This window comes from Tenrec ecaudatus, chromosome 1 (genome assembly GCF_050624435.1).
Source record: "Tenrec ecaudatus isolate mTenEca1 chromosome 1, mTenEca1.hap1, whole genome shotgun sequence".
Taxonomy (NCBI): domain Eukaryota; kingdom Metazoa; phylum Chordata; class Mammalia; order Afrosoricida; family Tenrecidae; genus Tenrec; species Tenrec ecaudatus.
This window is the reverse complement of record NC_134530.1, coordinates 57,736,115-57,749,638: the sequence shown is the minus strand read 5'-3', so window position 1 is coordinate 57,749,638 and position 13,524 is coordinate 57,736,115. Positions and strand designations below refer to the sequence as shown.

General features: G+C 46.5%; 1 protein-coding gene across 1 annotated transcript in view; it reads right to left on the bottom strand.

The window, feature by feature from the left end:
* Positions 1–11,285, bottom strand: part of C1H1orf94 (chromosome 1 C1orf94 homolog) — a 51,082-nt gene extending 39,797 nt beyond the window's left edge. The window contains exon 1 of the mRNA XM_075539052.1: positions 10,957–11,285. Coding sequence (XP_075395167.1) covers positions 10,957–11,285 — 329 coding nt within the window. The remainder of the gene's footprint in view (positions 1–10,956) is intronic.
* Positions 11,286–13,524: the final 2,239 nt, after the last annotated feature.

Here is a 13,524-nt window from a genome sequence, read left to right as displayed (position 1 = left end):
TGCATCTCACTGCTTAGAACTGTGGAGGGCGGAGCTTCCGTCTTACCTGTCTCTGGATCTCTGAGATCAAACCCTGGGTCTGGAGCCAAGAAGGCTACTCTAAGCCTCTTTCGAATGCATTGCTAAATGACGACATGAGCTCCCCAAAGCCCTCTGTCTGCCCGGTGCGAGGTGGTGACTTAGCAATGAGAGGAAGGAGTAAGTGTTCCACTAAGAAGTGACTTTCCTGAGTGCAAATTTAAGAGTGCAAATTTATCATGCTCTCAGGGCTTACGTGACAATAAAAAGAAATATTGATTCCTCCCCCTCAACCCTTTCTTTCCTACCTTGGTGAATGGCACCACCATCCTACCAGGGGTTCAAGCTAGACACTTCCATCCCCCTGAATATCTGCATGCACACCCCAAACCTCCATCAGCATATCTGATGATTTGTCTCAAAATAGATATGGAACCTCCCTTTTTCCATCACCAAGACAATCATTCTGGTCCGACAACTACCACCATCATCGCTCGTGTGGATTACAGCAGGATTTTCCTAAAGGTCTCCCAGCTTCCTCGCTCACACTTCTAGCAAATCTCTTTTCCACAAAGCAGCTGCCTAGATCTTTAAATAAAAGTTAATTTGATCGTGTTACATTCCTTTTCTCAAAACCTCCAAATATGGAAGTCTCATAATATGCAGAATAAAATCTGAACACGCTACCAGTGATTGCCAAAGCCTTGGCTGGCCTTACCCCTGCCTCCCTCTGATATCACTTTAAGCCATGCCCCATCTCTTACATTCCATCAAAGTTCACTGCCACCTCGAGGGCTCTGCGCATCTTCACCTGACTAGCTTGCTGTTAGCATTCAGGTCCAAGCTCAGGTCATCCCTTGCGAATGAGACTGTTCCTGGCCACCCCATCAAAGGGCACACTCTCTATTGCTTTACTTTGTTTCCATATTAGCCTTCATCTTTACATGAGATTAACCAATAAAATTATTCATTTTGATGTATTTATCATATGTTTCCTGGAACTAGAATACTGGTCCTTTTTGTGTTCTGAAATTGGCATACTTATTTACTGGTTCTCCACCTTTCTCCCAGCAGAGTTCCAGATAAACAAACCATAGATGCTCAGTAAATGTTGAATGAATGAATGCACTTAAAATAAGTCTACACAAGTTCATGTAAGCCTGGGAAGAGAAGTGAATGTGGTCTTAAAGATCCGTAACAGGAATAGAAAACATATGAGGGCAGAAGAACCCAACTCTACTCTCCACTCGTATCTGGATGACTGAACTGGGCTCTGGGAGCCTCACTGCAACAAGAACCAGCAGTGTGTGCAGGGAAGTGACCAAGATGGAACGGGAGGGGAGCTCAGTGAACTTAGAGGAAGGAGCAAATAGAGGAGGGAGACTCCTGTTCGAGCCTTCACTATCTAAAGAGTTACTGAGGCGAGAAAGGGCAAATTTGGTACGGAAGCAGAAGAGGCAGAATTCAGACAAATGAAGACGAATTCAATGGATAGATTCAGATATCAGCTACAAGAAGACAATCATAATCCTATTTTGACACCCAAGGTTCACAACAAGAGAATGAGGTGTCTTGTAAAGTCATCAAGCCCCCGTCTAAGTGAACCAGTTGGCAAGATATTGGAGAAGGGGTTCATGCTGTAGAGTAGGGCCTCTAAGTCCCTTTCAAACTTTATAGGGAGCTCAGGACACTCGGTGTCACTAAGAGTCACACTGACATTAAGCAACCTTACGTAAAACAAAAACGAGCACTACCATCCTCACCACTGTTGGTATGTTAGCCCACTATAGCAAGCCAGAATCTGCTTTTTGTGTTTGTTGGTTTCCTGATCCTCTACTTTCCCATGCATGATGTCTTTTTGTGAGGAGCTGGTCCCTCCTAATGATACGTCTAAAGTAAGAACCAAACCCAGAGGAGGAAATGGTACTAGGGCCTAAATTCTCAACACCTAGTTAGTAGAATGCTATGGAAAATAGTGTCAGCCCAAGATCCACTTGCAGGATCCCAACGTGGTTGAGTCCTCAGTGAATCCTCACTGTCCGCAGACTAGGAATGTGAGCAGCCCTAACACCAAAGAGCCCCGAAATAAAGTCTTTCCGCCCTTGCTTGCATGAACAATTCTGGCTGTACTCCCTCCAAGACAGACTTGGCTGTTCTCCTGGAAGCCCGTGGTACTTTGAGGGCTGTCACCAACACCATAATTCAAAGCATCAGTTCTTCTGCAGTAATCTTCTTCCTTGTCCATCTGAGGTGACTGAAAATACCATGACTTGTGTCAGGCACACCTTAGTCTTCAGAGTGACATCTTGGCTGTTTAACACTTGAAAGAGGTCTTTCTTCTGCTTTCTTGACTACCACTTCCACGGGCTCGGATTGTGAAATCAAGCATAAGAAACGTCCTTCACAACTTCCATGTTTTCTTGATTTACCATTGTGTTGCTCATTGGTTCCGTTATAAGTATTTTTGTTTTCACTGCCTTGAGGTTTAAGCCACACTGGAGACCTTAGTCTTTGTTTCCCATCAATAGTTGCCTCAACTCCTCTTTGCTTTCAGCAAGCAAGGCTGTGCCATCTGCATATCTCCAGCTGTGTCTGAGCTGTCTAGTGGCTCCACTGCCAGGAAACATCACTACAAATTAAGTCGTGGGAAATTATGGGAGACGTGTTGTCGGGGTCTGAAGGTGTCCTAGTAATCTCACGGATAGCTCATTGGATTTCAAAGGTTATTTTTGTGGGATCATCCAAAAATGGATCTTCCAAAATTTTGACTATCCAAAAAATACATAGGTTTCTAGGAAAAGATAGACAATGTTGTAAGATAATGGCTAAAGTGAACCTGAGTCTGAATCCAAAGCTCTACCACTTCCTATCCATGGAGGTTGAGGCAAATGAACCTGTCCAAATCTTAATTTTACCTCATCAGTTAAAGGGGGGGGAGGGCGGGGATTTAAAAGAGAGTTCCTGGTTATCAGAAGAAAAAAAATGTGTTTGGGGTCTTAAAGGATTGTCTCAAAACAAGTCGCCATCTAATTGGTGATTCAGCAAAGTGCACACAGAAGAAGCACACCAGACTGTAGGATCCAAGGATTGTAAACAATGAGATTCAAACCCAGAGGAGGGACTGGTACCAGTGCCTAGAGTCTCAACACCTCTGGGTTTGTGGAACGCTATGAAGAATAGTTTCAGCCCAAGATCCACTTGCCGGGCCCCTACATGGTTGAGTCCCCAGGGAATCCCCACTGTCTGCTAATTAGGAATGTGAGCTGGCCTAAGATCAGACAGAGAGAACTGTCAAGTGGTTCTTAGCAGCTGTACTGAGACTGGAATATAGACTTTGTCATTATATCTCCCTTTGGACCCATTTTCACATTATTCGAAAATTATAAAATCCTCTGCTTTTCCTTAGTTTGAGGTCTTTGTCTGTTTTATGTGGTCATTGTTGACGGGTCCTTTTCTGCTGTTGCTCTCATTTTGGCCTGTTTTTCTGCTTAGAGAAGTGACTATGGGAGGCTTTAGGAAGACAGTCCCTGAGTAATGGAAAGGATGGGTGGGGAGTGGAGAGGCAACACCAGTGGGCACAGAAGGAAGAGAGTGTTCCAAAGTTGATAGTGATTATGACTGCACAATTCTTCCTATTATCACAGAGCTATTGAACTGGCTGGTGTGTTAATTATAGCACAATGAAACTACTTTGTAATGATTTACTTTTGTTTTTATTGCTGTTGGGTACCGTTACATTGATTCAGACTCACAAGGACCTCATTTGAACAAATCCAATCGTCCATCCACCTAGATCCAATCTTCACAGAAGCAGATCACCGGGTCATTTTCTCGAAGGAGAGGGATTGAAGGCCACCCCTCTGGTTAGCAGCCAAGTACCACCAGTAGGGGAAAGACAATCGAATGAATGCCACCAATTTGAAAACCATTCAAAGTCAGTAACAGATATATGAACATTCCCTATTCTCTTTTGTTTTTATGTTTTTGAAATTTTGCATGATGTAAACTAGACAGGGGGAGAATTCCAAAATAAAATATACCTTGCACTCTACCACTTGTCTGCCAGTTTGCTGCACTGTGGTGGCCTGTGTGTTGCCGTGAGGCAGGAGGCTGTGCTGCTGGCATCTTAAATACCAGCAGGTTCACCCGTGGTCGACAGTTGTCAACCACGGGTTTAAGTTGACCTTCTGATCTAAGATCGACTGGAAAGAAGAATGTGAGAGTCTAATTCGGGGGCGGGGGAGGAGGCTATTGAAAACATTATAAGTAGATATTGTTCTGAAATGTGAACCCCTTAGGTTACAAGGCCTTCCAAACATACCTGAAGAAGAGCTGCCTCCTTGGAGTGGAGTCAGCCTTAATGATACGGATGGAGTACAGTTTACTCCAAACCTTCCTCGGATGACATGGTGACTGTACACCAGAAGAAATAACTGCACACATCCATTAATAACACGGAATGTAAAAAGTATGGATATTAAAATTAGAAGTTGTCAAAAATTAAATGAAACATACAAAGATTGATATCCTAAGCATTAGGGAGCTGAAATAGACTGGTAGTGGACATTTTGAATGAGATAATAATATGCTCTACTATACTGCAAATGACAAATTCAAGAGGGAAAAAAGTATCATATTCATCGTTAAAAAGAACATTCCAAGATCTATCTTGAAATACAATGCTTTCTGTGATAAGGTAATAGCCATGCACCTACAAGGAAGACCAGTTAATATTCAAGTTATAGTAAATATCTATCAAGGAATGAATGTTTTTATCAACTTCTTCAATCAAAATTGATCAATCATGCAATGAAAATGTGTTTATTATTAATGATGAGGAGAATGTGGAAGTCAGACTCAAAGAATGTTCCAGAGTTGGAAAATACGGTCTTGCACCTAGACCACAGGGTAGAATTCTGTTAGACCAGTGATGAGTTAATTGCAAATACAACTTTTCAACAACATGAATAGCAACTATACACATGGATCTCGTTGGATGGAATACACAAACTATCTCTGTGGGAAAAGAGAATGTTCAGTTAGAACAAGGGCAAGGACTGACGTTAGAACAGACCGTCAATTGTTCATATGCAACTTCAGGGTGAAACTGAAGACAATGAAAAGAAGTCTGGGAGACCCGACATACACCTTTAAAGACATCGCAGCTGAATTTGGAGACCATCGCAAGAGTAGGTTGAGCACAATGAACAGTAATGACTGAAGACCAAGGGATCAATGAAGGAAGCAGAGGTCACTGAGAAGACAAGACAGGAAAGACAGAAAGAAATGCCAGAAGAGACTCTGAGACGTCCTCTTAAACAGAGAATTGCTCTCGTGAAAGGAAGAAATGATAAAGTAGAAGAGCTAAACACAAATGTCCAAAGGGCAGCTTGACACGCATTATAATGACATGTGTGAAGACGTGGAGGTAGAAAATCGCAAGGAAAGATCCGTGTTTGGCATTACTCACACTGAAGGAAAATGCAAGCCTCAGGTTGGACTATTGAAGAATTCTGTCCACTAAGAGTGAATGACAGAGGACGCACTAAAGATGGTTGAAATAATGCATAGAGCCATGGGACCAAAAGAATTTATTTCAACTATTTCAGGATGTAGCCTATGATAAAAAAAAATTTTTTAATCCATGGTACTGAAGGAAGAAATCTATGCTGAATTGAAGGCATTGGTGTAAGACAAGGTGGCAGGAATGTACAGAATTCCAAGTGAGATGTTTCAACAAATGGATGCAGTACTAGATGTTCACTCACTATGCCGAGTCACCTGACTGGAAGAGATTCATATCCATGACAATTCCAAGGAGAGGTGATCAGTGTGGTGCATGAATTATAAAAAAAATTGATATTTCATACAAGTAAACATTTTCAAAGGCTAATTAAAAAAAACAATTACAGAAATTCACAGAACTGCCAGAAACTGCAAAGTGGATTCAAAAGAGGATGCAGAGAAAGAATATCATAGCATTTCTGATGTGAGATGGATTTTGGCTGCAAGCAGATAATACCAAAAAGTGTCACCTCTGTCTTGTTGACTATGCAGAGGCGTCTGAACATGCATATCGAACAAATTATGGATGACACTGTGCAGATTGGGAAGTCCAGAACAAGTCATTGTGATGGGGTGGAACCTATACTTAGACCATTTATACAAAGGAATGCTTCCTGGTTTTAACACAGAAAAGCTATGTGTCAGGTTCGTGTCCCTTCGCCAGATTTATTAAGTCTGTCAACTAAGCAAATAGTCGGAGAAGCTGGACTACCTGAAGAGGAAAAAGGAATCGGGCTTGGAGGAAAACTCATTAACAGTCTGCGATATGCAGATAATGCAAACATGCATGCTGAAAGTGCAGAAGATTTGAAGCATTTAATTATGAAGATCTTAGGAGGGTGTGGGAGGCCTGGGAGGGCTTGATCAAGGGCAATGTAACCAAGAGGAATTACTGAAACCCGAATGAAGGCCAAAGATGATAGAGGGACAAGAGGAAAGTAAAAGGAAACAGAGAAAAGGACTAAGAGGCAAAAGGCATTTGTAGAGGTCTAAATACAAGCATGTACATATGTAAATACATTTATTTATGTATAACAATAGGGAAATAGATCTATGTACATATATTAATATGTTAAGTATCAAAGTAGCAGATGGACATTGGGCCTCTACTCAAGTACTCCCTCAACCCAAGAACACTTTGTTCTAATAACCTGCCATTCCATGATGCTCACCTTCCCAACATGATTGCTGAAGACAAAATGGGTGCATAGCGAATGCGGTGAAGAAAACTGATGATGCCTGGCTATTAGAAGATATAGCATCTGGGGTCTTAAAGGCTTGAAGACAAACAAGTGGCCATCTAGCTGAGAAGCAACAAAGCCCACATGGAAGAAGCACACCAGCTCCTGAGGTGTCAGTGGGATCGGGTATCAGGCATCACAGACCCAGAACAAAAAATAATTTCAATGTGAATGAGGGGGAGTGCACAGTGGAGACCCAAATCCCATCTGTAGACCATTGGCCATCCCCCTACAGAAGAGTCACAAAGAAGAGACGAGCCATTCAGGCTGCAGTATAGCACCGATGAAACATATAGCTTTCCTCTAGTTCTTTAATACTTCCCCACCCCCCAACACACACACTATCATGATCTTACAAACCCAATTCTGCCTCACAAATATGGCTAGAGCAGAGCGTGTACATGGGTACACATAAGAGCTGGAAACATAGGGAATCCAGGACAGATAAGCCCCTCAGGACCAATAATGAGAGTAGCGATGCCAGGAAGGAAGGTGGGGGAAGAAAGCGGAAACCAATCACAATGATCGACCGGCCCTGGGGGACGGACAACAGATAAGTGGGTGAAGGGAGACATTAGTCAGCGTAAGACATGAAAAAAATAATAATTTATAAATTATCAAGGATTTGTGAGGGAGGGAGGGCGTGAGGGAGAAAAAATGAGGAGCTGATATCAAGGGCTCAAGTAGAAAGAAAATGTTTGAAAATGATGAGGGCAACAAATGTACAAATGTGCTTGACACAATGGATGTATGGATTGTGAAGAGCTGTATGAGCCCCCAGTAAAATGATTTTTTTAAATGATGAAGACCAAAAACTAAGACTTTCAATATATAAAGAAAACAAAAATGTGCCTAAGTGAGACCCAAAGACCATTTGTAATTTGTAGGCCACTGGAGATCCCCTTTCAGAAGGGTCTTGGGGAGGAGACAAGCCAGACAGGGTGCGATGTAGCAAGAATGAAACATACAACTTTCCTCTAGTTCCTAAATGCTTCCTCCCCGCCCCCGCCCCCCCCCCCCCACTATCATGATCTCAATTCTACCTTGTGAGTCTGGCTAGACCAGAGGATGGACACTAGTGCAGATAGGAATTGGAAATACAGGGAATCCAGGGCAGATGATCCCCTCAGGACCAGTGGTGTGAATGGCGCTACTGGGAGGGTGGAGGGAGGGTGGGCTGGAAAGGGGGAACCGATTTTAAGGATCTACATGTGACCTCCTCCCTGGGGACAGACAGCAGAAAAGTGGGTGAACGGAGATTTTGGACAGGGCTAGATATGACAAAATAATAAATTATCAAGGGTTCATGAGAGATGGGGGACTGAGGAGGGAGTGGAAAAAATGAGGACCTGATGCCAGGGGCTTAAGTGGAGAGTAAATGTTTTGAGAATGATGAGGGCAATGAATGTACAAATGTGCTTTACACAATTGATATATGTATGGATTGTGATAAGAGTTGTATGAGCCCCTAATAAAATGATTTTAAAAACATCATCACAATAAATGGAAAAATACAGAAATTATTAAGGATTTCATTTTGCTTGGTTTAACAATCAGTACCCAAGGAAGCCCGCAGTTAAGATATCGAATAATTGCAGTGGGCAAATCTGCTGCCAAAGAAAGCCCTCTCTCAAGTGTTGCAGAGTAAAAATAACACTTTGGGAACTAAGCATGCCTGATCTAAGTCCTATCATCGTCAACTGCTTCGTAATGCATGTGAAAGCTGGACAATGCATTGGCGATACTTCCAAAGGATATTGGTCACATCAGGGATGGCCAGAAGGATGAGCAAATCTGTCTCAGAAGAAGTGCCGCCAGTTTGCTCCTTGGTATTGAGGATGGCAAGATTTCGTTACATGGGCCTTAGACCAGATAAGAGATAGCATACTTGGTAAAAACCGAGGCTCACAAGTAAGGAGGAGGGACCTCACTGAGATGGACTGGCACGGGGACAGCAGCAATGGGTTCCAGCACCGCAGGATGCATGGGGAGGTGTGTGCAGAACTGGGTGGCATTTCTGCCTAGGGTTGCTGTGAGTGGAAATGGACTTGATTTCACCTGGCAATAGCAGCAACATTCTCATAGTAATTGTGGATTTAAGGCGATTACATCATCGTCCTACTAGAGATTTATAAAGCCTAATTGCCACTAGGAATTTTTTTAAATGTCCCATTTAATCATCTCCCATCCACCACCAACACCACCTTCCCCAAAGCCCTAAGAAATGAATACTCATCAGCTCCATTTAACAGATTAGAAAACCCAAGCTCAGAGAACTTGACTCGTCCCAAATCCCCAAGGGCCCCCCATTGCTGAAATGCCATCTGAAACCGGAGTTCTCTGACTTCCCCTTCACATTGCCTTTATTCCAAGAATAGTTCATTATGTTCTACTTGGTTGATAAACAAACACATGATTATTATCATTTATTCATTTAAGCTTGTGGTTCCCTAACTGCCTTCTCAGCAGAAGAACCCTTTCGTCAATGTATTTTTACTCTGGACCCCAGCAAGCAAAGCACATCAAAGCAGAACTGGGGCTCAGCAACCAGGCACTTGACTCTGGGATGGCCCTGACACATCTTAGGGTCTATGGCACACCGGTTGAAGGCCCCAGATAGAAGCCAACAGCCACTACCAAATCTGAAACGTTAAAGGGTAAGAGCATCCTGCCCTTGTGAAACACCTCTTGTGTTTTCCTGTCGCCCCTCACATTTGATACTTATTATCAACTGAGGTGGACAAGGCAGGGGCACATCATCGTCAATTTGCGGGTGAGAAAATCGAGGCCAAGTGAAGTTAAGCAACTGGCCAAAGGTGAACTGCTTCAATCTTCCGCCAGTACAGACTGGAAACAGAGTCTGAGTCCTACTAATGCTGTGTGACCTGGCAGAGAGCGCGCCATCTATGGGAAGTGACGGCTGACTCTTGGTTCCTGAGGAGGTGGCTTTGGTAAGGGAGAGGGGCTCAGTGTCACGGGAGGACCATTGCCATCAGAGCCATGTCATGCTGAGAGCAGGGCAGGAGGGGCAATCGCAGCCAAAGTGCTCTTCACCGTCCTCTGCAGCAAGCAGGTGTACGCAGCAGACAGTGTAGATGGTGTTGCAATTACACTTCCCTTTCTTGTAGGTCTTGCTTAGAAATCCCTGAACCCAGAGGCACCTGATAATTGCCTGCAGCCCCCCCCCCATTCCACAGCATCTCTGAGCTGAGCTAGAGCAAGCGTTGGAATAGGCAACACTTAATTATCGCTTAGTCGTAATTAGCACTTAATTATTAACACTTAATCCATCTGTAAAATGGGGACACTAATACCTGCCTCATAGAGACTCCAGGAGGATTAATTAATGCTTGCAGCCCACTTTGAAGATGCAAAACATTGATGAAGTGCTCAACGGTGGCACTACAAATCACACTGGATTTATTTTCTTTCCTTAATGAGGACCCGGCTTCCTCTTGGCTCCTCCCTCTCCTTGTGAATTTCCATTTCGCCCCGACAGTATCTGCCCAACTTTGCCCTGGTAGAGAAACACTTAGCTCCGTATTTCCCAGACACAGGATTTCCCATCCTGGAAACTGGCTATTTACAGCCATCTTCCAGCACTTTAATTTTCTATTATGTCCTCTGAGTATGTCAATGCCTTCCCAGTAAATATTTTGATGTGAGCTTTTGCAGCGGCTTCTGTGGAGGCTGAATGGGACAGCTGCTCCCTGTATTAGGGAATTCCAGATGTGGTTTAAAAGCACCAGCCCTGTCTGTGAGAATGCCCAGCCTTTGTGGGTATCGGGAAGGAAGGATCTTCTGCGTGGCTCTGAGGAAGGCCATCTAGCCTTCAGCCTTGGCAGAGATGGCATCTCAAGGACCTCAGAGCCAAATCTGGTCTAGCTCTACCTTTAGGAGGAAACACAGCCCCTTGGTGGATGGTAAAAAGAGGCAGCCTGGAACACTGCCCTGCCCTGATCCTTCACCCAGAGCCAGCTTTTCATTAAAGGTTGGACAAAGGACCAGGATTCAGGAGGAAAAGTACACAGCTTTAGGATGTAACCGACACTGACCAGATCATTTCCCCAGCAACCCAGACCTCATCTCCTCCCTCCGCCCCTGAATACCCACCAAGCAAGGAGGCACTTACTCTTCCAGAATGCTGAGCTCATGGTCCCTGGGAGTCCCGGCCACCGGGACAGAGAGCTGCTCCCTCCAGGTCCTAGGCTGCAAGGCCTCCGGAAGGCCCTGAACCCTTTTCCAGATTTCATGGCAAGTCTTGTCTAAGCTGTCTTGGGGTGTGTCGTGGTGGATCCAGATGTATCTGGGGAATGGGCCCAGGGCGGAGGGGCGCTTGGCCACCAGGGCCAAGGATGAAGGGAGCCCATTCCCACTGGCCATGCTGCTCCCCTCTCTCCTGCAGCCCCTATGTGCACCCAGGGTTCCAAGACAGGGGGAGCACCCACCACCGGCCGTCATTCACAAGAAGGGAAGATGAGGCCGCGATCCGGCAGAGGTGAGTCAGTTGGGTCTGGCTGTTGTTCCGGAAAGGTGACTGGGTTCACAGGCCCTGGATTTGGGGGTGAGTGGTGCAGAGCAGACAGGGACGGCTTCTTGTGACTTGCTATTACTTGCCCTTACCTGACCTTTGCCCCTCTCCCTGTCTCCCTTAGAAGAAAATATTTAAAAGTCAACAAAAACCAGTAGCTTAGTAACCTTGGAATCCCCCGGAGCTCAGGAACCAGGCGCCTGGGCGAGCCGAATGACATCTGGGAACAGCTGGGGGGGGGGAGGGGGGCTTGGGAGGGGTTGGCTCTCCCCACAGTGCCTGGCACTAGCCCCTTGGGACACACCCTGCCACCTGTGACCCCTGGGGTTCAGCCCATTCTCTCCCGCTAAGTCAGCCGAGACACATTAGGAGACTGGCTCTGTATAGACACCTTTGGGTCAGGCGGCCCCCAAGAGTCGCAGCACCACCTTCCCAGGGAGCCCTGCGCTCTCTGAAAGCCAACCGTCCTGTCCGCCTGAAACCACCCCCTCCCCCACTCTGAAGACCCCTCTCTTGCTCTTGCCACTAACCTCCTTCTACCCCCCTTTCTAGCTGCTTCGCTGTGGCCGCACCAGAAGGGAACGTTTAGGGGTAAATCCGGGACGCTGTGCCCCCTACTGCAGCCCCCGGTGTCCTGCGTGCCCCCCACACCCACCGGGTCCCGCGGATGGGCACCGAGAAGGGTCCCTACGCTTTGAAAGGCGCTGTCCTGGTGGGACAGGCCAGGCTAGGTGACTGAGGCTTGTTCGCCTGCCAGTGGCTCCCAGGGCTGCCCGCCTGCGCTGGAATTCTTTCTGTGGGTTTCAAACGCAACGGCTCCCTCTGTGCGCGGGGCCACCGGGTTGTGGTGTCCGAGACCCCCAGGTGGTGGCCTCTGGATGGGCTCCAGGAGAGGGTCTCGCCCCAGAGGTCACCTGGGCGCTCTTCCCCCCGGGGAGTCTGGTGACGGCCTCAGGGGCCCTGCCCCTGGGTCAGCCATCTTTCCCTGGTACTGGTCGTTGTTTTCTAGAGGCGCTGTGACTTGCCCTGGGCGGAGCGCTAGTTTCTGCGCTCACGTGGTTAGTATCGTTATTCATCCGCCTTCGGTGTTCTCAACCTTCCCAATGCCAGGACCCCTTAATGCAGTTCCTCACGTGGTGGTGAACCCCCACCCCTCCAACCATAAAATTATTGTCGTTGCTACTTCATCAGTCATTTTGCTACTGTTAAGAATCGGGCGACCCCTGTAAAAGGGTCGTTTGACCCCAAAAGGGGTCGTAAGACCCACAGGTTGAGAACCACTGGCGTGAACAGGAAGGGTGGCCCGGTCACAAAGGGGCATGCCCAAGACCAGAGAATCAGCAGGGATTCAAGCAAGGACACTCCAACCTGGGCCACCCAGTTAGCCTTCTCTTTTTAAAGGACCTTGAACTTGCAGCTGAGCAAACTCAGGCAGAGCATCTCTGGGCTCAGTCATCCAGGATTGCCCCTCCAAAGCTTCCTCCTAGAGGCAAGCAGGAGAGAGCTGAGGGGTCTGGCAACCCGTGGAGGGTCGAATTCACTGGGCTGAATTCTGCACAGCCACTTCCCAGCCGTGATCCCCTGAAACACTTGTTTAACATCCCTGGTCCTCGTCCATTCAGATTCCAGCTGTTGACTGAGCCCTTTCTGGGTGCCTTCCTGGGCACTGTGGAGGCATGAGAATAAGCAAAAACACCGCCCCTGCGCTTGTGGCGCTTATATTGCAGGCAAGGAGACAGACCACAAGCCAGTGAAGTCAGAAAGAAGCATTCATTACAGATCCCACTGAAAAGACTGTGGTTCGAACCCACTAGTGGAAAACTATCTAGCAACCTGCTTCCATAAGGAGGATTTGGGCTTGCAAACTCTGTCTCGAGGCGGTGGGGTAGAGGTCTCTGGGTGGCACAACGGGTGGAGAGTCTGACTGCCAGGTGGCACAAGCAGTTCACTCTTAACGGACAACCTACAACTCAAAAGGCTCGGGCCCACTCCGTGGGTCCAGGGAAGAAAGACTTGGGGCCGTGCAGATTATAAAGATTATAGCCACAGAAGCCTGATGGAGTTGTAACCCATGCCATCTCTGTGAACCCAGGGTGATGATAGCAAATGCAGCCCCGGTGACGTGTAGTGGTCGTGCCTTGTGCGGCAAACTGCGTGGCTGACAGTTTG